We start from the raw sequence: 27,587 nt of genomic DNA on the forward strand, positions 1-27,587 counted from the left end.
GCTGTAAATTCAGCAGTTAATTGCCTATGTCTAATGATTTACTTACGTATAACTAGAATGTGATAACATGGATTGAAAGTAATAAAACTACAAGAAACAAATTACATAACTTTTTGTTTCTCATACTTCATTAATTTTATCTTTCTGCACATTTGTTTACAATATTGCACAAGAATTTCGAAATTTGCACAAAAATAATTTTTCATTTGTGCATTTTTGTTTAACTATTTATTTCCTAGCTTAAACCCTGCTCTGATGTGTGAATTTCATAATCTAGCTTCTTTTGCTATGTATTTTAAAAATTTCTGATTACGAGGGCTCACTGAACTTGGAGTGCCCCGGACCCCGTTAGGTTTAAATCCGGCCCTCCGGAGCGCAGTGTGTCAAAATTCTAGCAATGCAAGTTACACACATATCGAAAGGTTTTCAACTGAGGAAACGAAGTACAGAAGGCCTTGACACTGGGTCATATGCAGCTGTCGTAAAGGAGATGTTTAGACCAATAAAACTAGTTAGCTCGGGGCGGAGTGCTTCTCCCACTTGCCTTCGTAGCCACGGAAAGAACCAGTTGCTGCCTGGCAGTCACTCGCCCGCTAGACGTTGGCGGAGGTAGACGTGTCTGGTGGAGGGGAGGCTGAACGCGGGAGTCGCGTGTGTTTTCTACGAGTGCGGTGTATGTGTGGTTCAGTCCAATAGTTGCTGTCTAACGTATTTTATTTTTATCATTAACAACAATTCTGTGTGCTGTCGTCGATAAGAAACAGTATTTTGTTGTGGAATGAATTGAAAAAAAAGTGAAAGTAATTCCGAGTTACAAACTTTCCAAGGAGCCATTTAACAAAAAAAGTAGTGCTGTGAAATTGTTGCCGGTTGTAAGATTTGTCTCTGGAATTCCATAACTACTGTAAAAGTGATAGATCTTTAGCCTTTCAAGAGTAGAGTAGAAAGCAGTGTATAAAACATGAAAACAATCTCATGCACTTTTCGAGATGACTCAAGTTTAAAAATATAAATGTAGAAGAGAAAAAAAAAGAGGGGTGTAAAGTTTTTGGTTGCAAGCCAAGAGCTCAGAAAAAAAAAATACTGTTTACTTTATCGAAATAACCGTTCACTAGTGCATGTTCCTGCATCCGAAAACGGCTGTATTTTGAAAACATAATTTAACTATCAAGTGATCACCGAATTCGTTAATCACCATGGCGATAGGCAGCCTTTCGCTGGCTCAGGATCACCAGAATGTGGAGTACCACCTAGTAACCTTGTTCGAGAAGCTGGACGCTGTGCGCCGCGACGCAACGTGCTTATCGCCCTCCACATCAACGCCTCCACGACCCTCCATGCAGGCTGAAGTACGGACTCTGGAATTTTGGAGGTCCATCATATCGGAGTGTCTGGCAGCATTCTTCTATGTATTCATCGTCTGCGGTGCAGCATCGGGGGCGGGAGGGTCGTCGAACAATCTGTTGTCATCGCCCACCCCCTCAGTGACCCTCGCCACTGCCCTGGCCACCGGCTTCGCCATCGCTACCCTTACTCAGTGCTTCGGACATGTCTCAGGTATATAACAGTCTTAACATAAAGTTGTTTCGATATTCATTAATCTTCCACTTTTACGAACGCACGCCAGCTATTCTTATAGAATGTAACAAGTGTGACAAAAATCGTCGGTGGTTGTCACGTAAGTTTCTTGTCATGTAAGTGTGCTGTTTTATATGTTAGGTTATATTTGGTTCGTCTATGCTTAAGTCAACTTATAGATCCAGTTTTTGGGAAGTTTCCCCTCCCCCCCATGAGCAGCTTCAGTGAGCCACGGTAATGTGTACGCGAATCGATTTAGCATAAATATCGAGGAACAGTACTCCATTTTTATTGTTTTGTACACGGTAAAATACTGATGTTGTATTTTTAATCCAGGAAAATATATCTAATTTTCGTTGCTTTTTTAAACTCAGCATATTAAACTGAGATATAGAATAACGCCACATGTTTACACACGGCAGAAATTAAGTAAATGTATTACGTTTAATATACGCTACATTTACACAATTTCACTCAGTAAACAATACCTACTGTATGTCAATCCGTTACATTGCCAGTTTTAATTGAGAGAGGGCTTTTGAAATTGGTGCCACAGTGCTGCCAATATCTGGAAAGAAACATAAGTGTTCAGTAATACGTTAAGTTTGGTTTGCTCGGGCTTTTGGTATGCCTTGCAGATACGCTTTTTGGTAGATAGAAAGCGAGGTTTTTTTGGCCGAGGTTCGGTGACATTTAGGTTTGGTTTGTTCAGGCTTCTGGTATGCTTTTAGATAACATTCGTTCTCCCGCGTAGTGCAAAATGATGCTAGCTAGCACCACTCCTGGGTTACGTCATTGTGAAAATCTTCGAAAAAATTATCCACCGGTATAAGAAACGAAGGTATTTGGGGCGACCTGGGTGGCTTTATAGCTTTCGTAGTGGTCACATCGTGTTTCTAGAGTGGTGTAATATAATTTTGAGGCTATTTACAATGTTTTAAGTACTTTTTTTTTCTCCCATATGTGGTGTGTAGCGGGATCGAAGAATCACCCCAGTCTACGCTGGCATAATACACTTAACCTCACAAACTAGACACATTGTTACTCATACCGACCGATTAAGCTACTATGTCACGTACGGACAACCCACATGCTCCCCCCCCCCCCTGGAACAGCCCCTCTGCATGTTGCCGACGATGACAAGATAAATAGTGATGAAGTGATTCTGGAATGGAAGAAATTTTAGCCAGACCACTTACAAATTATGGCTGCTGGTTACTATGTCAATAAGAGTAATTAAATTTCTATGTACTTGTCGTTGCCTTTGTAATGTTGACTACCGTGACAGTATTAATAGCAGATATAATGTGATTCACACAATAAGCACCTCCGCCCATTTCGCAGGAGCCACAATTAGTACGTAACCGGTTTGGCTAACATTACCCTGCGACCTTGTCTGCCACAAATGCCACAATTGATTTTCAGCGGAAACTTCTAGGCCTAACAGAGAATCGAAGACAGACCAGACCGCCTGGGTGATCGGCTGATGGTCTAGACCACGCAGCCATTGTAGGAGAAGACTAGAGCTGCAGTCAGTGCTTAGTTATCTTTTCATTGTTTATATACGGTCTTACTAATAAACCGTGTACAGTGTTTATACGAGACTTATGCAGAGTTGAGACAGAAAACGTTACTAATAAACCATGCATAAGCGATGGATGTATAAACAGTATGCAACTATACAATGGGAATTGCTTTGCAGTAGTTGTATACACGAAACCCCTTGTTTAAGCGTTGTATAAAGAGAAAAAAATGGCCGCCTCTCTAACAGCTGTTCGTATCGACTCATTTTATGATGATAGATGCCTTGTAACCACAGAAGAACACACCAAAGAGCACAGAATAAGTAGAATAATATTGCTGTAGCTTGTACTCTTTGACCAAAATATAATGTGTAATCGATCAGAGCCAGTTGTACTATCGATACTTAACACGGCACACTAGAGCGCTCTACCGGATGCAATAGAGAATCTCAGATATTCTATTACCTTTTGTAATGAAGTAATGACGAAACTATGACGTAGCTGCGTTAACAGTTATACTGTTATACACGATGTATGTTGTGATTATTAGTAAGGAATTTACACACGACTTATAAACGAGCTACTCATTGTATAAGTATAAGACAGTTAAATGTCTGTATATAGAGTTTTTATTAGTAAGACCGATAGTGTATTAGGAACGCAAGATAGTCTTCACTCCAACAGTGTACGTTTGTCAAATAGAGTATAGGCCATTCGATATCTCGTGAAACCAACGTGTGCGTAAGGGGAAAGACGAGGTGGACTGGGAAGCTACCCCTGGCCCTCGCTACACTTCCACTTGCAGATAGCTTAGCTCGCTCACCCTCACCATAAGGTTCTTAGTACGAGCGCACAAGCATTTGGTTTCACGAGATAACGAATGACCTATGAGTCATTTCACGTCAAATCGCACACATACAAAACACGACCTTTTCATAAATGGTCTTTTTTTATGAATTTCAGGCATCAAATAAGGTGGCACGTATTTTTTTATTTCCACACTTATTGACTGTTTGTGTAGTTACGACTAATATTTGAAATTACGCAAATTATACGCACAATGCAACGTAAGATCAGTTTGTACTCTTGACTGTATATATTTATAGTTGAGATTTTGGGGTTTGGCACATTTGAAAGAAACTTTTCACTACATTAGGCTATCACAAATAAATTAAAAATTTAGCCTAATTTTTAAATTATTTTTCTTTCAAATCAAAATTATACTACATTAAATAGCCAAGTTAAAAATCTGAAGAAGAAAAAAAATAGACCGATTCCTTGATGTATTATCTATAAACTACAGTATTCAGAAATGTGAGATGCGCATACATACTACATTTGGAACAATTTATTGTCTGAAGACCGCACGCTCTGTCGATCCACAGCTAAGGAACCACTTTCGTACACGTGTGTGCGAATAATTAAATTTTCATTAAACTATTAGACATCACATTTTGATTTTTTCTGGAGTTATTAGGAATACTTCAGTGTACTTGGTAGGCTTTTTTTATTTTTTTTTTATACGGGAAAGTGCTCTGAGTTTATCAATTTTGGTTTCTACTCGTATAATTCGTAAATAGCCTATGAAAATGGTTCCTTATTCTCAATCATGTGTTATGTTACATTGCTATTTTACATTGACACTAACTTTTAAAAACTGAATCATAAAAATTGTCTTCAATTATTATATTAAAATAAGTTAGTAAACCTTTAACGAAAAGACACTTTTTCAAGTTTTTAGATGCATGAGAAATATGATGCTTTGAATTTTGCATTATGCATAATTTTTAACGAATTTTAACTTGCAATATTTTTCAAACTTAAGGACTTAGGTGGAAATAAAAACACACGGAGCTGTTAGTTTATTAGACTCGTAGGTTTAATAAAATAATAAATGCAATCAGACATGCAAATCAAAATTTGTTTCATTTTGTGCGATTTTACATGGAATGACTCTATGTTAGAGTGCGCGAAAAGTCACACAACTATTTATTTTTCCTTACTTACTTGCAAATGGCTTTTAGAGAACCTGAAGGTTCATTGCCGCCCTCACATAAGCTCACCATCGGTCTCTATCCTTAGCAAGATTAATCCAGTCCCTAGCATCATATCCCACCTTCCTCAAATCCATTTTAATATTATCTCGGCCTCCGCAAAAGCCTTTCCACTCAAGTTTCCCAATTAACATTCTCTATGCATTTCTGGATTCACCCATATATGCTACATGCCCTGCCCATCTCAAACGTCTGGATTTAATGTTCCTAATTATGTCATGTGAAGAATGCAATGCGTGCAGTTCTGCGTTTTGTGACTTTCTCCGTTCTCCTGTAACTTCATCCCTCTCAGCCACAAATATTTTTCTAAGCACCTTATTCTTGAACTTCCTTAACTCCTGTTCCTCTTTCAAAGTGAGAGTCCAAGTTTGACATTGGCGGACGTATTTCGAGGTATGATCATGGTGGGAGACATCTGCGGGTCCTGAGGAAAACCATGGCACACGGAAATTCTCAACCATTCCAAGAGTGCAAGATGGCGAGGCGAATTCGAGAGTTTTCAGTATGGAGAAGGCACTTACGGCTTCCATGTGGGTCCACAAGCGGCCACACCGGGGTAACATCATGCGGGATTTCAGGACTGGTTTATGTATGGCGTCACCGAGCAGAGGTAACTTGCTGAAGTCGGAGAGAAAAACTTTCAGCATGGGATGTATTAAAGACGCGAAGTGGAGTGGGAGACCCTCCATTCAGTGAGAAATTGGTGCTGCCGTCACCGAATCAGTGGATCGATCGCCGATGAAGTCAACAAGAAAACGTAACGCCGAGTTGCAAGTTGCGCGACCACATGAAGAAAGATTTTGCCCTCTGGCTGTTCATGAATTAACAGACAGAAATGTGGACAGGCGCATGGCTTATGTCGGAGTGGCAGGAGATACGTGATCCTGTATAATTCCAGTTCACACGTTGATGGAGAATCTTTGCAGGTGACCAGACACTGCGGTTGTAAATGCATTTCGTCACTCCGGACATGATTATTGCGACTGTTGGAAACACCTTCACGGATGAAACAGGCCTCATCTGCGAAGAGTACACACTGTAACAAGTTCGGTACAGTTGCACAACGCTGGAAAAGCCATTGATAGAACTTAACTCTGGGTGCGAATTCATTCGGCCCTTGCTTGCATCCGTAGTAAGTGATAGAGAGTCTCGAGGTAGCGTGCTGGAATTCTGATGAAGGTGGCCCAGGTTCGATTCCCGGTCGTGAAGTCAGGGGGATTTTAATTCGGGTCTCTTCACGGGGACTGGTTGTCTGTCTTTTGTCCAAGTGTGTATGGTATCTCGCAGTGGCCCCTGGGTACCCTGACCCAGTAAACGGGGGAGTCCTAAAGTGTGTGCGTGTGTTCAGTAGAGTTGTGAGTCTAGGTACAGTAAGCTCGGACTGCGGTGCCGAAATTAGTAAAAAAAAAGTCATAGAGGTGTAATTAATTGTGCTCCCTCAGTATGGGCAAGTTGACCTATTTGAATGGTTCACGTTAGTGCGGCGATTCATTAATTCATTCATAGTGTTCTGTCCAAGGGCAGGTATTTCACTGCAAACCCAGCATTCTCCAGCCTTTTGTACTTTCTGCCTTCTTCTTTGTCTCCTCATATGATCCATATATCTTAATGTCTTTTATCATCTGATGTCTTCTTCTGCCCCGAACTCTTCTCCCGTTCACCATTCCTTCGAGTGTATCCTTCAGAAGGCAGTTTATCCTCAGCCAGTGACCCATCCAATTCCTTTTCCTCTTTCTGGTCAGTTTCAGCATCATTCTTTCTTTATCCACTCTTTCCAATACAGCTACGTTTCTTATTCTGTCTGGCCACTTCACACGCTCCATCCTTCTCCATATCCACATTTCAAATGCTTCTAGTTGTTTCTCTTCACGTCGTTGTAATGTCCATGTTTCTGCCCCAAACAATGCTACACTCCACACAAAGCACTTTACTAGTCTCTTCCTTAGTTCTTTCTCCAGAGGTCCGCAGAAAATGCTCCTTTTTCTATTAAAAGCTTCCTTTGCCATTTGTTGTTATCCTTTTGACTTCCTGGCAGCAGCTCATGTTACTACTTATAGTACCTACACCTCAAGTATTTGAAGCTGTCCACTTGCTGTACTGCCTCATTTAGGATTCGCAAGTTTACCTTCTTTATTTTTCTTCCTATGATCATGGTCTTCGTCTTGTTGGCATTTATCTTCATCTCACTCTGTTCACAGCTGTCATTTAGCTCTAGTAGTATATCCCTTAGTATCTTCTTCTTCCTCCTATTATCACCCCTCCCGTGTTCTGAAAACACCTCAAGTATTTGAAGCTGTCCACTTGCTGTACTGCCTCATTTAGGATTCGCAAGTTTACCTTCTTTATTTTTCTTCCAATGATCATGGTCTTCGTCTTGTTGGCATTTATCTTCATCCCACTCTCTTCACAGCTGTCATTTAGCTCTAGTAGTATATCCCTTAGTATCTTCTTCTTCCTCCTATTATCGCCCCTCCCGTGTTCTGAAAACAGTTCTCTAAATCCTCCAAGTAGATAGATGTTGAACAGAGTAGGTGATAAAGGGCATCCTTGTACTCCTCTTCCTATTTCACTTCCTTTCTTCACCCACTCTTTCGAACACAGCTTCAGTTCTTATTCTTTACATTGTATAATAGGCCTCAGCAGGCCTAAGTAATAATGTATACGGTTCATATACCCAGACTTGTATCGAACTGAAGTCTATTTCGCAGCCAGGGTGATCTACATTATCTCATCAGATTATTGTTTAACAATATAACGGTTCATAAACACAGAAGTTCCCTTATATCGGATGTCTATCGGACCGATGCCAACAAGCTTCCTGGCTGCCAAAGTGATCTGTACTAGTTGAAGATCATATTTAATAATGTCAGGGGTAATTATTCCATGTAGTATAGGATGTATTGATTTACAAATAATCACATTTATATTTAACACTTATTTATAAAGTAATACCTATTAAATCGAAAAATGGAAATAATTATTACAAAATATTTATAATTTGGTTATGTGTCTTCATAATTTACTGTATTGCGTTGTTAAGCGATTTATAGAACAGATATCACGACCTCCTCTGCCAAGATAGAGAGTTTTTGGTTGTTTGGCGGGATCAGGCGGAGAGGAGTATGGCGACTTTGAGAGTGCTATGTTGAAGCCTAGATCATATATACCCCAGATAGGTCGGCCTTATAGGCTTTGACGTTAACAACTTTTGTCAGGTTTACTACGCTGCCATCTATTTGTTACATAAGGAGTCACGTCATAATTCCCATTTGAATTGCATTAGCGACTGTACTGCCATCTCGTGTTCGTTTACGGCGGACGGGTGTCGATCCTGGCGCTTGTTCTCTTCAAAGTTCAAACGATTTTAACATATTGATGACCTATCTGTTACGTATATGATCTAGGGTTGAAGTCGCCCCATCATACTGCTGTCGGGTTCTTCGCGGCGCGGCCGGCTGGTGAATCCGACTGTCAAAATGCTTCGGTTCTTTGGTTGCAACGGCTTTAATTGTGGACTTACACCGCTAAGCAATAAGCAGAAAATTGTATGAGTGTGTATGTATTGGAAAGAATCTGAAATTTTAGAAACATGTCCATATTGGGTATAATAATTTTGTATTAAGTGCGTTTCTTTACAATTTTTACTTGAAGTCAGTCAGTCTTCCAGTTAAAAAGCAACATACTGTGCAACGCATCTGCTAGCGTGTACTTCTGTGTGCAGTTCTCAGCGAATAGGAAAACGCCCAGTTACCTCCGATCGACGGGAATTAATTTTAACTCACTCTAGAGTCTACATTCATTGAGTGAACTGTAATATTGAGGAAACTTTTGGTAGGAGATAACGTAAAACTTGATGAATAAAGACAACTTTGAGTCTAACAATCAAGTTCTATCAGAAAGTTATACTTGAATGACTTATCGGTCTAGTAAATGTCAATAAATACGACGAACTACTGCAATTTAGATACTGTTACTAATACAAGAATGTTTCCAAAACTGTTACTTGTTGGAATGTGTTTGGAGGCGAACACAAGATAAACTATGTATCTATTGGTATTTTATTTTTGCCTATTAGACATTCTCTCGTCTTCCCTCCTATTTTGTCTTGTTTCAGTTAGTGGAACTCCTGAAAATTTTGCTTTGTGGAATGTAAGATATATTAATTTAACTTCAAAACGCATATGGGCATTTTAGACTTCGTAAATGAATTATATTCATAAAAGACCTTTGCTACTAATTACTAATTTACTGCAAATCAATAGGGGCGTCAAAGAGGTTGTTAACTGTACATACATAAGCTAAATCGCTTGTGAATTTAATAAAGTTTATACTGAAGGAATTGTAATAAATCTTGCCACAAAGTAAATATATTATATAGACCGACATTAAATTTGGAATATTTTGTACAAAGATGTATTCATCCTTAGAACAATATCATGAATGACTGTTTTACTCATAAATTAAAAACATAGCCATTTTAGGTCAAAAGCCTGTAAGACGTAAACCGGTATAGGCCATTCGGTATCTCGTGAAACCTACCTGCGCGTGAGGGGAAGGAAAATGTGGACTGAAAAGCTTCCCTCTCTCTCTACGGTTCGACTTGCAAGCTAGCTAGCTCGCTTACTCTCACCATAAGATTTTTACTATGACTTACGGCGCACGAATGCATTTGGTTTCATGAGATAACAAATTACCGAGTGGCAACGTCTTGGCAGCTTACGTACGGAGAATCGCAGAGTTCGTTGACCTCTTACATGTGGATCACGAGTAGAGTGTAATAGCGACGATGTTGTCGGACTGCTGAAACTTCCAACTTAATTTTCTAATTAACCGTACATTTAATCACAAACCGTAATATAGGTTTCTATTCATTTACGTGTACCCCATCGTCCTTTTCAATCTGCAAGGTTAGAATATCTGACCGTGAAACGAGCGGGCATGGGTTGAAGTTCTGGTTGGAACAAGTTACCTGGTTGAGGTTTTTTCCGAGTGTTTTCTCTCAACCCATTAAGAACAAATGTTGGGTAACTTTTGGCTCATTTCGTTAACATTGACACCTTCATATTATTCGACGCCAAATAACCATAGCAGTTGATAAGGCTTCGTAAAATAAACCACACGCAAACACATACATATATATTGACATTTTATGTAACTTTGTGAAAAATGAATAACAAAAATCTACATAAACCATATAATTTATAAATGGAGTTACATGTTAATTTTGTGAAATTACAGGAAATGTCTTTTTATACGTAATCACGAACCAAGGTAGCCTTAATTTGGTGTAAATTAAATAATTTATTTAGGGGTGTCATTAAATAATAGCTCCAGAAAGTTATAAACGCTAACACCATTCGAGACACAGCTAAAGAACTAAATTGTCTCAAAACGTGTAAAACATATAATGAAAAAGTATGTTAGAGTCTATACGATTTCCTCGAGTGTAGTTAGGCGTCGAAGAAGTCACGGAGCTGCACACGAATATGTTGTACGAACTATACTTTTGTGACTAATTTCTTCCAGGTCTCATTGTATTATATACAGTAACTCATTATATAGTCCGACCATCGGATCTGTGCCCCCGTAAGATATGCGAATTGAACCTTAATTCCTTTTCAGCCTCGGCAATTCATTTCTCTCCCTGTATTCCTATTTCTCTCTTTTCTATCCCTCTCTCTTTCTCTCCCCCACTACTCACAATTTTGAGCCTTCTTGCGGGACAGTTTATTTGCACTTGCAGTCCAGTGTTGTCAACTCAACATGAATACTGTAGCACGGAGTGGTGAAAGAAATATTATTAACCAAGTAATAGCATTTTGCATAAGTCAATCAGCGTCGTTAGACCTACTTAAATTAAATTATGAATAAGTAATAATTAACCTTACAGTATTATAAGCAATATTAAAGAGAAATAACACTGTTTGACGGAAGTTTGGCAACATCCCTATTCGGCAAGGTTCGTGGCGTGCTGTTTGACGTAGTGGGAGAGAAACGGGTGGAATGGGGTGAGTAGAGGCGTTAACTTTTCCAAGAACGACGACAGTGCTGAAAGGGCATAGATCCGATGGTCCGACAATAAATGTTCTTAAATCTGTTATCATTTACGTTATGAAATTTAAATGATAGACTCTCTGGTCTGTTCCGATCTTTTGTAAGGGTATTAGAGCAGCTGGGTACGGACTGGAAGGTCCGGGGTTCGATCCAGAATGGTGATGGGATGTTTCTCGTTGCCAAACTTTCAGAACGGCCCCGAGGTTCACTCAGCCTCCTATAAAATTGAGTACCGGGTCTTTCCCGGGGGTAAAAGGCGGTGAGAGCGTGGTGCCGACCATACTACCTCATTCTAATGCCGAGGTCATGGAAAGCATGGGACTCTACCTCCATGCCTCCCAAGTGCCTTCATGTCATGTGACGGGGATACCTTTACCTTTTTACCTTTTATTGGAACACGAGATGTTTACAAGTAGAGGTGCACTCTGTGTGCAAGACTGCCGTTTAAGACAATACAGAACAAATATAGCCCGAGTTAAGGGATACATACGCCCATTCCGTTTAAGGTAGAGGTATAGTACATTCTGTCAACTCTCAGTCACATATCAAACCCGGGTTCACTGGTCCCAGGAATCTATGGAGTATCTTTGCGCAAATGGGGGCGGAGTCTAGCTGTGCCGGAGTGTATTGCGGGCGCATCAGCTGGAGCCCGCTAAGGGGTAAGATGCTCGTCGTAGGAGGTAGAGTAGAGTTCAGATAGAAATTATCCCCTCCCCGCAAGCGATTGCTCGCTTCGTTCAACCAACACCTCCCTCCAGAGTGATCATTGGCCCTAGCCCTCCTACATACCACTTGCGTAGAGGTCTTGTTTCGTCTTTCTTATCTACAGATTCCTGGGACGGACCATAGCATTGTAGTTGGAAATATTAACGCTTGAGCAACAACGAAGGGCCGATGATAGGTCTAAAACACCGTATATTACATTTCTTTCCTATGGATGAGCACTGTTCTGACCTGTGATGATTGGAACTGAGAGTGGATGTTTCCTGGCATCACAGCTGTATTTCTAGAACCCAAAAAACAAAGAGATTGTCATTCTGTTCATAGGTAACCTATAGCCTCCCATTGTATTGCATTGCGAAGATGTTATCTTGTTCTGTGGAGTTGTTTGTGCTTATAGAAAGCGAATATCGATTCGAACCTGTAAAGACAATATGCGGATTGCAATATGGGACTGATATTTGACGAAGCCACAGTCAACTAGAATATGTGTAATGCGTTTCATCCTCGTATTACAATGCTCCATTATGTGGACTGTCGTAATAATATATTTCTATAACATTGGTTTGTTTGTAAGCGCTTCGTCGTCTACACTTTTACAGCAACGCCATTGTCAAATTAATATATTTGTACAGATCCATAACTTAGCCCAGGACTGGGCAACAAGAGCAAATTCTACTCTCTCACGGAGAGCCATATGACTTCTCTTCAACCCCTTTCTTCCCCGCCGAACACCGCGCAGCGTTGATGCCGTGAAGGATGAATGTTAAGCATCCCTGTTTAGAGTTTGAATTCGCTCCCGGTGCCCAGCTCTGACTTAGCCTATAACTGGAACTTTAGGTGGCCCAAATTTTGTTTCTACGTCTGTACCTAAAACTGGGAACATAGTAATCTATCGAGTTAACATACACATACTATAAAGTACAAGGCCTCTATCTGATGGCACTAATAAATATAGGCTTACAGTATATACTAAAATATTTTCTATTACATTCTTAATAACAAAGTAGAATTTCTTTTTCATTTGGAGATCTTTGCCCTCGTAAATTAACTTATTTAATTACTCTTTGTTGGCGAAAAATTGTTATTTTTAGATTTGTTTTTGTTTATTTTTAACGTTTTTATGATTTTATTTTAAGTGACTTGATATACTTTATTTGAGTGTGGTGTTATTAGATTAAATTAAAAACATAGTGTTATGACGTTTATTTAATTGAATGTATTTTGTAGTGTTGTCTCTACTAAAATAGATTACAGTAAATTTTAAGTTGGAACATGTGTCAGAATACGAGACAGACAAACTTTTCCGTTTGTGATTGTACACGTGGGACATTAGCGAGAAAATATGAAGAGCAGTTTAAATGTTTTTGGAAGATACAGGCTGTCATTATTCCCTTCCCTTCTTCCAGAACTAAACATTGGCAGTGTTGTTTACGTGTCTGGAAAATGTTTATCATGGCGCGATCCCAAGAGAGTTTTTTTTTTTTATTCCGTTGGCGTCTCAACTGGCCATTACTCGCTTGCCGTTATTTGATCGGTGTTCAGTGTCTGCCTGCTCATGTTCTTTCTTTAAAGTTAGCCGTTTGTTAATTGGTTTTAAGTTGAAATAATTGTTCTTAATTTTTAAAAGTAGGTAGACCTAGGACGACTACTTTTTAAGGAAATGAAATTAATGCTAAGATGAAGAAGGTCTATAGCTAAACTCCATTGAAAAGAACGCCACATAGTGGTGAATGGTTTTCAATACTGTAGCCCTACATTTAAAGTAAATAATGCTTTGTTCGGCATACGAGGGCCAGATCCTGGACGGGTTCCAAGTCCCACTTGTATTCGTGAATCCGACACTGACAGTTGGGCCATTTTGCTTCAGCATTGCAGGGCACGGTCCAATCCCCAAACGAGACTTCACCTTCAAGGCCCGGAGCTCCAAGTCCTTACAATCCATTAAAAATAGGAAACTCGTTCTATCCCAAAGATTTCACCCAGTTAATTTTTAGCTATCTTCAGTCGAACTATACACACCTGTGGAATAACGGTCAGCGCGTCTGGCTGAGAAACCAGGTGGCCCGGGTTCGATTCCCGGTCGGGGCAAGTTACCTGGTTGAGGTTTTTCCGGGGTTTTTCCTCAACCCAATATGAGCAAATGCTGGGTCACTTTCGGTGCTGGACTTCGGACTCATTTCACCGGCATTATCACCTTCGTCTCATTCAGACGCTAAATAGCCTAAGATGTTGATAAAGCGTCGTAAAATAACCTACTAAAATAAAAAAAAAAACCAGTCGAACTTCCTTATGTTGAATTTCTATTAGTTGATTTTTCGATATCTCGAAGTAATTTAATTTTCATGTACAATTTACATGTAATATTTGTTCTATATCTCGGAAGTTATGTTACTCTATGTTTTCGATATCTCGATGAATATTTCTCGTCACAGCACAACTCGATTTTAAAGTGAAAATGAAAATTATGTGGGCATGTGTAATTAATATTGAATGAATGTGATGAAATAGCATTACTTTAACAAGCATTGTAAGCCACACTAGTATTTTCTTTTCTTTGAAAGTGTCCTCCTTCAGAAATCAACCCATTAATATTAATCCTACCCCTGCAATCACTACAGGCAAGTATCTGTTCTGTAACGGTATAGCACAGTGACCACCACTGCGAGAACATAATTGCTTGACTTTAACATTACTCTTCTCAAATTTTGTTATGAATTGCTAAAATCGTCGTCCTGAAAAGTAAAGAAAGAGTCTATGGGCAGCCTCGACTTCTCTATGTTGAAAGATAAGCGGTAACACTAATCATCAATAATAATTTATGGTATTGACAATTTTTTCATGCATTCTATATCTCGAATCAGTTTTCGAAAGCACTTCAAGATATCGAAGTTCCACTGTAGTTCATAAGATGCGACAGTTAATCGCGAAGATAGAAGTGGCATTATGCATTGTATAGGATTTTTAAAAATTAAGAGGTAAATTTGTCCGCCTCCTTGAACTCGAAGTAGCGTGCTGGACTGCTGATCAAGGTCGATTCCCGGTCGTGAAGTCAAGGGGATTTTAATTCGGACTTCTTCACGGAGACTGGTTGTCTGTCCATTGTTCCAATGTGTGTGGTGTCTCGCAGTGGCTCCCGGGTACCCTGACCCAGCAAACGGGGGAGTCTTTCAGTGTGTGCTTGTGTTCAGTAGAGTTGTGGGTCTAGGAGCAATAAGCCTCAGACTACTGTGCCGAATTTAGTAAAAAAAATTGCTCATATTTTCTAATTCTAGCACTGGTTTATTACATAAGAAATTACATTTTTTGCAACACTACTCAGTTTCATAACTTCATTGTAGATATTGTGTGTCGACCATTTTGTTCTTGTACAACTAACAGCCTCTCTTTAGTGCTGTATACTAATATCTGCCAGTGTATGCGATGGAGTCTTTCAAGTTGTCTGGCGTAGATTTGTTGAAGAACGTCTTTTCTTCAGATAGCCTCCACAACCAATAATCTGCTGGGCTAATATCTGGCGATCTTGCAGACCAAGTTACAGGAAAATATTTACTGATAAATCGACCACGAGAACAATCTGAAACAAACTCGACATGGTGATACAAAAATTCCATTTCTTGTATAACAAGCCAATGCAGTGCTAGAATTTTTTAAGATTGTGTAGAAAATACGAATAAAACCGTATGGTTCTCATCCTATTTTAGAACTCATTAACTCAAATCATTCGGGCCCTCATTCGCTGACACATTCCTTCGCACACGCGTTCGTTCTCCCATTCGCATACTCGAGCCGCCCCTCGACGCACACTCGATCGTCCGCTCTTTCACTAATTTCCACACCAATTCGCTCATCCACTCATCCCATACACTCATTTGCTCAACCACTTATTCTCTCATCCACTCTCTCGCTTACACTTTTTTCCTCGTTCACAGATCTGCTTTCGTACGAGTGCACACATCACACGCAAATTAAACTTAAATTAATTATGCAGAATCTAAAACCCGTTGAAGGAATTTGTAATGCATTTCCCTAGTGTAAATAATTCAGAAGAGTTGTGTGTATTTGTAAACGGAGATCTCCTCTTCTTCTATGTCTTTGGCATGGGAGGGGGATTACACCGCGGTATTAAATCTATGATGACATACTACGTACTGTAAATAAGTTATTTTGCTGGAAGAAGTTTTAACGGAGCTTATCCAATTTTAACGTAAGTCTCGCTAACGTAACATCGATTGTCAGTGCATGACTTCGGCGCGCTACTGCTGTCTCTAGGAAGCTGGGGGTAATTTAATCCTGAAAATCTGCTCAGAACGCGATTCAGTAACGAAGCGCCCAGCACGTTTTGAACGACGGTAGCGGGGGTGAGGGGGATATCTCAGCGTGCGCACTGGAATGCTGTCACAATCGCTTCCCTATGAAATATTGAAGCTCTTTGAGTATAATCGGTGGTCGTGAGTCTTGAGTGTAAATAACTATGGACCCTGGGGTATAAGACAAAGAGCTAAGAAAAATGCTTTTTTTGGCTCTTAGATAAGGTCTATTATATCTTAGTATATTGTAGTACGGTCTGTTAATATTCAATTCAATTTATTTGGCCATTAGACATACAGTTTTAGGCTTCGTCAGGATACATTGAAAAACATATAAATACATTTTAAAAAACACTAATAATAGAAACAGTAAAATTTAAGTAATACAATGAAAACATGAAATAATTTGAAACTTTTAAATTGAAGAAAACTAGCCTAACTAAATTGCAATTAAACTTAGTTATTAAAATACAATTTCATACAAATTTGTGTTGTAAAACTCAGCAACAGAATAATAAGTGTAACTAATCTAAATAACTTTATTTATTAAAAAACAATTTCGTGTGAATTTATGTTAAGAAACTCATCTACAGAGTAGAAAGGATTAATTAAAAGCCAATTATAAAATCTAGCTTTGAAACTATTGGTTGGTAACTTATAATATTGACTGGGAAGCTTATTATATAATTTCATCCCCATGACAGAAAAATTTGTACTAGTTTTATGTAATCTACAGTATGGAATATTAATTTGTTCACTATTTCTAATTTCATGATCATGTATATTGGCTATTAATGAGTAATTGTCTATATTTTGTCGAGTGTAAAGGACTAGGTCGTGTATGTATATGTATATATATATATATATATATATATATATATATATATATATATAAATTTATGACAGTTAATATCTGTGATTGTTTGAAATGAGGTCGACAATGTTCAAGATAGTTTGATTGACATAGAATTCTAATGGCTTTCTTTTGCAAAATCAAGACGCTCCCAATTTTGCTACCATTTCCCCAGAAAATTAATGCATACCTAATTATCGACTGAAAGAACGAAAAGTAGGCACATCTTAAATAATTTTGAGAAACACAAGTCACTAATTTCTTTAATAAATATATAACTCTTGATAATTTTGTGCATATATATCCGATATGTTTTTACCATGTTAAACTGGAGTCTATAAAAATTCCTAGAAATTTAGTATAGTTTTGTATGTTGTCCTTTTTTATTACATGATTAAGTTATGTTGATAGTCTTTTCTTGATTAAGCGTGAACCTTGCATTGGACATGGGGCATTCAGTCGTTAGGAGTGGAGAAAGTACCACAGAATAGTTGGGCAAGGGCATTTAAAAGATGAAGTGGGACACATTGAAACATACTGAAAAGTAATCATTAAAGAATCACGTCAAATAAAACTTAAAAGAACTGAAATTTAACAGAAATCAGATAAAAATTAGAGAACTTCTTACGGGGTGCAATACTAATAACTACCATCAACTGGGTTAACATTAGCCCAATTTTTTTACCATTCTAAAATTAAACTTTTGTAATTGATGTGTTTGTCAATTTATTTTATGAAAAATTTTAAAAGGAGTTCTGTATGAAGTAATAATGGGTCCTGAAGCATTGCAAACATGTTGCTTTATGTTTATCTGAATGAATTTTTGTTTTAAATTTGGGCTAATGTTACCTTGAAGTGGGATAACTTTGCACCAAATTTCCAACTTGCTTAGTACACTGTAGTTAGGATTATCTTGTTCAGATATTAAAGAAGGTGATGCAAGCGTACTTTTAAAACTTTCTATTATTTAAAGGGAAATAATAATAATAATAATAATAATAATAATAATAATAATAATAATAATAATTTATTTTAGCTGACAGAGTTAAGGCCGTAAGGCCTTCTCTTCCACTCAACCAGCAAAAAGTATACATACATATGTATGAACTTACAAAGAATTCAACAATTTGATTTAGGGCCTAGATAAGAGCTACATGTATACAAGAGTTATTTACGAATTAAACAACAAGATACTATGAACTATTAATTAAACACTGAAATACAAACTATGTAGCAGAATTAAGCTAAAATACTTAGAATGTTAATATATTTCAAATAATGTTAGATAATAGAAAGAGATTATTATGAGACAATTTTGAAAATACAGCACTATCAGGTTGCATGTTTAAAGGAAGGAGTAACAATGTAGACAGTGATAGTTTAAGTCAGTATGATTGGAGTGAAATGCTAAGAAGGTTATCTTTTAAGCTGTTTTTAAAAGTGTTTATTTTCTTGCAGCCCCTAATACTTTGTGACAGGGAATTCCATTGTCGCGAGGTGGATACTGTAAAAGATGATGAATAACGAGATGTTCTATGAAGAGGTATACTTAACGCGCCACAATTAAGTGATCTGGTATTTACGTCGTGGTTAGAGTATGGATAAGTGAAACGAGACGAAAGGTAATTTGGTGTTGAAGTGTGCAGAATTCGAAAGAGTAAAGACAAAGAGTGTAAAGTTCTACGTTCTTTAAGTCGGAGCCACGAAAGAATTGCGAAGGACGGTGATATGTGATCATATCGTCGGATGTTGCATACGTATCAGACGCACATATTCTGAACTCGCTGTAACTTGACTGACAGTTCAGAACTTAGGTCACTTAACAAAACGTCACAATAATCGAAGTGCGGCATTACTAGGGTTTGTACTAGAGTAAGTTTTAGTTGCTGGAGTAAGAAGTTTCTTAAGCGACTCAAACAGTGAATGGAGGAACAGATTTTTTTTATCGTTTCTTTAACTTGAAATTTTAGATTATTATCGATAAAGAAGCCAAGATTTTTTTACGACAGATGAATAAGGAATTAGCGTGAAATAGTCTCCTTCATTAATAATAAAACTATATTGAGAATAATCGATTTATACAGACGTTAAAGTTATGGAAATGTTTCTTTTCATTTTAATTTTTAACATAAGTATTACAGACTTTAGAATACGTTTTTTTTCTGTACTTTGCAATGGCACTTGGTTTCTTTTATATAAAAGCTGTCCGTTTATACGCTACGTAAGCATTACAACGTAATTGATATAGTGAAATAATTGTTATATTTATTTAATATTAAAAATGTATCATATAATTCATTTTCAAAATATTTTACGCGAAAAATTAATCACCCTCACTAAGTTTGCCTTCAAATTAAATTTAAATACATGTATGTTTAAAAAAATACATACCACGATAGACTATTCAGGGCCAATGGGCTCCATGTCCAATTGCGCTTAGGCAGAAGTTGCGATCATCAAATTGATTTGAGGTAACATGATCAGAATATTCAATATCCGAGCCGTAAGTAAATGTAAAGACAGCAGTTATTAAAAGCATAATATTGTATCCAATAATAATAATAATAATAATAATAATAATAATAATAATAATCCAATTTTCACATAGACCTGCCTAGACTGGGCTAGCTGAAGTTGAGCAGTGACATCGTAATGCTTTTATTTGAACCCAAGCCTGCTGGCGGACAGATATGGGCTCCTCCCAACACTACTTTGCCTGTCTCGGGTCTTTATCTTTGATATGAAAGCGAGTGATTGTGAGTTGCTTGAACAGTCATGAAAACTTAACTTCCAGTAGCTCAATTACGAAGTCAGGGATGGGCGTAAGTGTGCATTTGCATCTTGTACAGGGACATCATTTTATTTTTACTAACATTTCTGATATTAACCTTGCTGTACCTTTGGATTAACGGTTGAGAATCGGAAACACTGTTTGCTATCCCCTTCCACGACTGGAGTTCGATGATACTGGCGTAAAATACAAACAAATCACTTTACTAAGTATAGGAGGGAAGAAAAGTAGTTCATCCATTTACGTAAACTAGGAAATATCGCGATTTTGAGTTTGATAATTTTCATTAGGTTTTTATTTAATAAAAATACAGTACTGTACTAACAATGAATGTTTTTACTCACGAACTGAGCTATCCATGTGGACGTATTCATTATGCAGTGTATATTATACTGTCTACAGCACATTAGCGTACGATATAGAGAAAGAAGTTGAATTGAAAAATAATCATAATATGATATTTAAACACATTTTTGAAAATGGTGGCCGTTTATTTCGATATACGCTTCAATACTAATGTGCATATTATCGCACTATAGACTATTGTACCTAATACCAATTACCAGTTTCGTCCTTCATACTAGTAACTCATGTTGAAATAATTCTGTACCTAGACCTACTCTATAAAAGAGTACCTTACGTACTGTAAATTCAATCTTCATTTCTCCCCGATCCGAAAAGATAAAATTACTCAGTCATGCTATCTACTGTCCGTCCAAGTGATTTTGTCGCAGGGTCGTAGAAAGAGGGGAAATCACATACCAGTTAATTACTTAACGAGATCCTTTTAATTAAGTTATTTTAAACAGTTTTATCATATTATGTAGACGTCCAATTTGTAACAGAAATTAATGTTTTCAGAAAAGAGCTAAGACAGCCCAGCCACTAGGCTTTACAGAGGGGCGAGCAGAAGCGGGTGGGGGAAACCGGGATGCGACGTAGGCAAACGGACGACAGTACCTGTGCGAAAATATGATTCAATATTGAAAGCTCTTTCTTCACTGGAAAACACGAACATATTTCTGGAACATACTATACTCACTAACTCAGTAATGTTTACAATGACCATAAGGCCGAGAATACACGGGCGCGCTGCGGCAGTAATGCAACAAGGGTCGAACAGAATTCGAGGCCTCGTTCGCTCGTTTGTACGCGATTTCAAGCACGCGCTGCGGCCAGAACGCGCACACCTCAAATGCCGCGCAGCGATCCGTTTCTTGTCTGTTTTTCTCGCTAACACAAAGGGATTCGTTGCCGCAGTGTGGACGGGTTCGTTGCCGTTTGTCTCGTGAAGCGCGCACACCCCAAGCATGGAGTGGTCTGAAGTAGACTGGACCTCATAAATTATGCCCTGTCTTGTGGAATCCTGGTGATATTGACTATTATAATAAAAACAACGGAACGTGCCAGTGAATATGCAAGATGAGACAGGGCTCCAAAACGAGCGAAAAAGCAGGATGATAGTACAGAATTACTGACAGACGCTGTTGGAATTATGCAAGCCGCTGCTGGGACGTTAATTTTTTTAATTAGTTATTTTGCGACGTTCAATCAACTACTAGGTTAGGTTCTATTTAGCGTCGATGAAATTTGTGATAGCGAATTGGCAATTGACGAGATGAGGCCGAGGATTCGCATAGATTACTTGACATTCATCTTACGATTGAGGAAAATCTCAGAAAAACACAATTAGTAATCAGCCCAAGCGGGAATCGAACTCATGCTTGAGCGCAATTCCGTATCAGCAGGCAAACGCGCTACCGCCTGAACCACGCCTATGGTTTCTGGGAGGTTAAAGATCACTGTGTGAAGTCAAATCATTTTGTACTTTCTTTTATCGAAAATAATAGCATATCATGAGACTACTAAGAAAGGAATTCAGCAAGCTATTTATGACATTCAGGTGAAAGCAAAACGAAAATACTCGTTTTGACTACACTGAAATTAAAAACATCATTTGGCAAAATCGGCCTGAGTAGCATAGTTGGTATAGCGCTGACCTTCTATGCTCAAGGTTGCGGGTTCGATCCCGGCCCAGGTCGATGACATTTAAGTGTGTTTAAATGCGACAGACTCATGTCAGTAGATTTACTGGCATGTAAAAGAATTCCTGCGGGACAGAATTCCGGCACACCGGCAATGCTGATATGACCTCTGCAGTTTGCGAGCGTCGTTAAATAAACCATAATTTCTTTTTATTTGGCAATCCAATTTTGATTACTCGGAAAAGAAAATATTTGTAGTTTCATTGTATGTGTTTCTTTATTACAATGCGACTTCGAAATATTATTGATTTTTCTTTGTGTGATATTTTGAATTTTTTAACTGTAATTCTCTCAATGTCTCATTTGTGTTGCAATTAAAATATCCCCATTAAAGAAGCACATTATGTTGGTACTATGATTTAACTCATCTTGATATTTTTCTTTAATGCGCTGACAATTGCTGGGCAAACTTCTGGAATTATTTCTCCGATAATCTGTTTTGAAATTCGCAAAAGGTATTGAAAGCTTGTAAACGAATCCCCTGTCACCAATTTTGTTTTGTGTTTTATTATTGTTATATGTAAGAAGGTTAATGAATTATTTACTTCATTCTTTGAAATGCCAACTTATATGGACAAGAAAGTTTTCATTCATCTGCACCTTCATTTTGATGTCTTATTCCCAAATGAGTTACCCTAGACAACCTATTCAATTACTCCCTCAACTTCCTACGCTTCAGCTCCCGGACCACCGCAACGTCCTCCGACTCAAGTCTTCTCAAGCCGACTTTAATGACAAAATCTCCAATCCCATTCTTACTACACTACACCCTGTCACTTTCGGATTTAAATCAAACTCTCTTGGCTCTCCCCAACATCATCCAGTCAAAACTCCGTCCCTAGAATGTTAATCACATAGGCTACTCCGATAGTCAAAACCAGTACGTTTAATGTATTCTGTTTTTTCTTATTATTTTTAATGAATTGAATAACAATTTTTGTAGTATTTGTTGTATATATTTTGCATTCCTATGTTTTATTTTAAAATCATTTTCTTTGGCTTATTTAAAATATTGGCCGCCGACTTCTTGAAATTTTATTGTCCCCAATAAGTTACTCCCTATCCGTTTTCTATACAGCTCCGCACGCCACCATCGACGAGGTCTACGTTTCTTCTTGTTCAGAGCTATTACTGCTAAGCACCAGCAGCAGTTAACAAAGCTTCCTGTCCACACCTGTGGAGTAACGGTCAGCCCGTCTGGCTGCGAAACCAGGTGGCCCGGGTTCGAATCCCGGTCGGGGCAAGTTACTTGGTTGAGGTTTTTTCCGGGGTTTTCCCTCAACCCAATACGAGCAAATGCTGGGTAACTTTCGGTGCTGGACCCCGGCCTCATTTCACCGGCATTATCACCTTCATTTCATTCAGACGCTAAATAACCTAGATGTTGATACAGCGTCGTAAAATAACCCAATAAAAAAAAAACAAAGCTTTCTCCTTGTCCATTGACGTGCGTTGTGGGTGGCAGATACAATGGAACTAAAGTCGTGTTCGCGGCTTGCGCGCCCTGCTCAGATGGTTCGTCCCGTGCGCGCCGCTTGCTCGAGACTGCACAATTTACTGCGCGCATGCAATGCAATGCCGCGTTGCGTCCGTGTATTCCCGGCCTTAGGCGACTTTGACTGCATTGGAAGTTTACTAGTCGAGGGGATGGGAGTGAAGTACATTCAAAAGCTCAGGTACAATAAAAATTGAAGTAAAAATAAAATTATGTCCCTGTACTTCCCTTTCGCGTGCGTTGTTCCGAAGATTGCCTAACCTTTAGGTACTGTTGACTTTGTTTCGCTAAAGTTATAAACTATAATAGTGATCGACACACAGCATTGATTGCAGGGCTTAAAAAGCGAAATACCTACTTACTTACTGGCTTTTAAGGAACCCGGAGGTTCATTGCCGCCGTCACATAAGCCCGCCATAGGTCCCTATCCTGAGCAAGATTAATCCAGTCTCTACCATCATATCTCACCTCCCTCAAATACATTTTAATATTATCTTCCCACCTACGTCTCGGCGTCCCCAAAGGTCTTTTTCCTCCGGCCTCCCAACTAACACTCTATATGCATTTCTGGATTCGCCCATACCTGCTACATGTCCTGCCCATCTCAAACGTCTGGATTTTATGTTCATAATTATGTCAGATGAAGAATACAATGCGTGCAGCTCTGCGTTATGTAACTTTCTCCATTCTCCTGTAACTTCATCCCTCTTAGCCCCAAATATTTTCCTAAGAACCTTATTCTCAAACACCCTTAATCTCTGTTCCTCTCTCAGAGTGAGAGTCCAAGTTTCACAACCATACAGAACAACCGGTAATATAACTGTTTTATAAATTCTACTTTCAGATTTTTTGACAGAAGACTAGATGACAAAAGCTTCTCAACCGAATAATAACAGGCATTTCCCATATTTATTCTGCGTTTAATTTCCTCTCGAGTGTCATTTATATTTGTTACTGTTGCTCCAAGATATTTGAATTTTTCCACCTCTTCGAAAGATAAATCTCCAATTTTTATAGTTCCATTTCGTACAATATTCTGGTCACGAGACATAATCATATACTTAGTCTTTTCGGGATTTACTTCCAACCCAATCGCTTTACTTGCTTCAACTAGAATTTCCGCGTTTCCCCTAATCGTTTGTGGATTTTCTCCTAACATATTCACGTCATCCGCATAGACAAGAAGCTGATGTAACCCATTCAACTCCAAACCCTGTCTATTATCTTGAACTTTCCTAATGGCATATTCTAAAGCGAAGTTAAAAAGTAAAGGTGATAGTGCATCCCCCTGCTTTAGCCCGCAGTGAATTGGAAAAGCATCAGATAGAAACTGGCCTATACGGACTCTGCTGTAAGTTTCACTAAGACACATTTTAATTAATCGAACTAGTTTCTTGGGAATACCAAATTCAATAAGAATATTATATAAAACTTCTGTCTTACCCGAGTCATACGCCTTTTTGAAATCTATGAATAACTGATGTACTGTACCCTTATACTCCCATTTTTTCTCCAATATCTGTCGAATACAAAAAATCTGATCAATAGTCGATCTATTACGCCAAAAACCACACTGATGATCCCCAATAATTTCATCTACATATGGAGTTAATCTTCTCAAAAGGATATTCGACAAAATTTTGTACGACGTCAACAAAAGCGATATTCCTCGAAAGTTACTACAGTTAGTCTTGTCCCCCTTCTTAAAAATAGGTACGATTATGGACTCCTTCCATTGTTCTGGTACAATTTCCTTTTCCCAAATTGCAAGTACAAGTTTATAAATTTCGCTAGATAATGCCCTTCCACCCTCTTGTATTAATTCTGCTGGAATTTGATCAATACCTGGAGACTTGTACTTTTTCAGATATTCTATCGCAATTTCGACTTCAGAAAGTGTGGGTTCCGGTATGAATGGCTCAGCAGTTTGTATTTGAATTTCGTCCTGATCATTTCGATTTGGCCTATGTATATTTAGTAGTTGCCCAAAATAGTTTTTCCATCTGTTCAGGATTGAATGAGAGTCTGCAAGTAAGTCACCATTCTCATCCTTGATCACGTTTACCCTTGCCTGATATCCGTTTTTAAATTCCTTTATACCCTTATATAAATCTCGAATGTTTTTATTCTTACTATTTGTTTCTACCCCATTCAGTTTTTCCTTCAAGTAATCTCTCTTTTCATTCCTAAGTTTACGACTTGCTTCCCATCTTTCATTGAAATAATTATCTCTATTCTCCACAATTGGATCTTGTAAGAATTTCAATTTTGCTAAGTATTTAAACAATCAACGTTTTATATAAACAGGGCTTTTATGAGTCGGTTACAATACGGCTGGACAGTCTCTTGGTTTAATGGTTAGCGTTGCTGGCTCCTAACCAAGAGGTTTCGGGTTCGATTCCCGACTCTGCTAAGGAATTATTCTTTGGTAGATACGGCCTGGAAGTTTGTGTTGTCTTTAGGTTTAAGTTAGATTGAAGTGGTACGAGGGAACTGGCGCTCCATATCAAAAATCCGCTGTGAATATCCCCTTAAGTGATCACCAGGAATCTCAATTGACTCCTATATGGGTGATTATTTATTTTCGGAGGTAGAAAATAGGCCCCTGTGTTTGGTTTGTGGAAAAGTTATTACCACTGTTAGAAAAAATTCATTTAAAGCGCCATTGCAAAGTAGAGGCTCGCGACAGGAACAGTTTGGCTGTGACGCATGCGCAAACCTCTCATGCAGTGCCAGCGTGATTCTTACCTGGATTTATTTTCGCGTGCACATTCCAGATCAAATCAAGAAGTTTCCTTCGTGCTCCGGTTACACATCTTGCATATACGAAGGTTAGATTTGGTTAGTTTAGGTTTTTATTAACCAAGTCCGCGCATGTGCAGTTATCATCTCACAGCCAAACTGTTCCTGTTGCGAGCCGCACGTCCATTGTAAAACATACCGTGTTTTTCAGTATGGAAATGTCGTAGGATTGGATCGTGAAGCCCTGAATGATCTTCGTAATGATAAACTTGTGTGATTTGTTCCACTTCGTTTGCACCATCGAAATAACTACCTAACCTAAGATGTTGATAAAGTGTCGTAAAATAACCTACTAAAAATGAGAAAAGAAATAACTACCTCATCCTTAACCCATTCACGCTTGTTTTGGTATCTCTTCGGCTGTAAATCGTGTATGCCGTTTCAGTCTAGCACAGTGCAGGGATTTGCCCACCACTGTAGTCCGGGTCAGCTTACTTCATATCCTAAGGGTGAAACCTAACCATATTTCCCCCATTACTTCATATGCTAGTAGATTGTGGTGATTTTCTAGTTTGCAGCTTGAATTTTCTTTTGCCAACTTCGTTTCGAATTTCGATACTGACAAATACTACAAATAGTAGTGATTTTGTAACTGGTATGTTGGCAGCTGACACAAATATCGACAATATTTCTCGGTACTGGAGTTCCATGAAATTAAAATTGTACTAGATTTCTGAGCCGGTTACTGGAAGCTAGTGAAATTTGAACATATTAATAATTAATTAATATCAGTATTAATATTAAATACATAATAGTTATTTTATGTGTTGCGTTGTGGTTATAATTCAAGATTATAGTCAATTTTCGGAGTTAGTATTAATAATTTCATGTGGTCAAACAAAATACATTTTTAAGTTAGGTCTCGCGAGTCAATTGTTTAGTCTGGTCATACCAATGAATTTCGTATTGCCAGACAAAATACTTGACATGTTGATTTCTTTCCCGTATAGTTTGCCTGCGAAAATATGTTACAAATTATTGAATTATTTAGAATAGCCTTCCAACATAAAGTACGGTAAGTAAATAAATCATTTAGTACGTAGGATCGTGTGACATCTGGTAACAGTTGGCAACACTGACAAGACGGCAATATTTGCTGGTTAGGAACTGTTCTTATGTGACCCTCACTATACACTAGGCCTCGGATTCCAAACCATTGACACGATTAGAGTTAATTAATCACATTTATACACAATGTTTAAGATGGTCTCTTCTTTTATGTCACAAAGACTGTACCTGGACGTATCCTGCTTACAGTCCCATACCCTAATAGCGTTTTTTATCACAGCGCCCATTCATTAAGGCTGTTACAAACATAAAGTTCGTCGTTTTGAGGCGTAGTATCTGCTTAATGATGTCTTT

The 27,587-nt window shown here is 38.3% G+C and overlaps 1 protein-coding gene across 2 annotated transcripts in view; it reads left to right on the forward strand.

The window, feature by feature from the left end:
* Positions 1-573: 573 nt before the first annotated feature.
* LOC138715310 (neurogenic protein big brain-like) overlaps positions 574-27,587 on the forward strand; it is a 458,428-nt gene continuing 431,414 nt past the window's right edge. For both annotated transcript variants that reach the window (XM_069848091.1, XM_069848092.1), the window contains exon 1: positions 574-1,557. In XM_069848091.1, the coding sequence (XP_069704192.1) occupies positions 1,197-1,557 (361 nt within the window). In that variant the 5' untranslated portion in view covers positions 574-1,196. The remainder of the gene's footprint in view (positions 1,558-27,587) is intronic.

The sequence above is a fragment of the Periplaneta americana genome, chromosome 15 (assembly GCF_040183065.1).
Source record: "Periplaneta americana isolate PAMFEO1 chromosome 15, P.americana_PAMFEO1_priV1, whole genome shotgun sequence".
Taxonomy (NCBI): Eukaryota; Metazoa; Arthropoda; class Insecta; order Blattodea; family Blattidae; genus Periplaneta; species Periplaneta americana.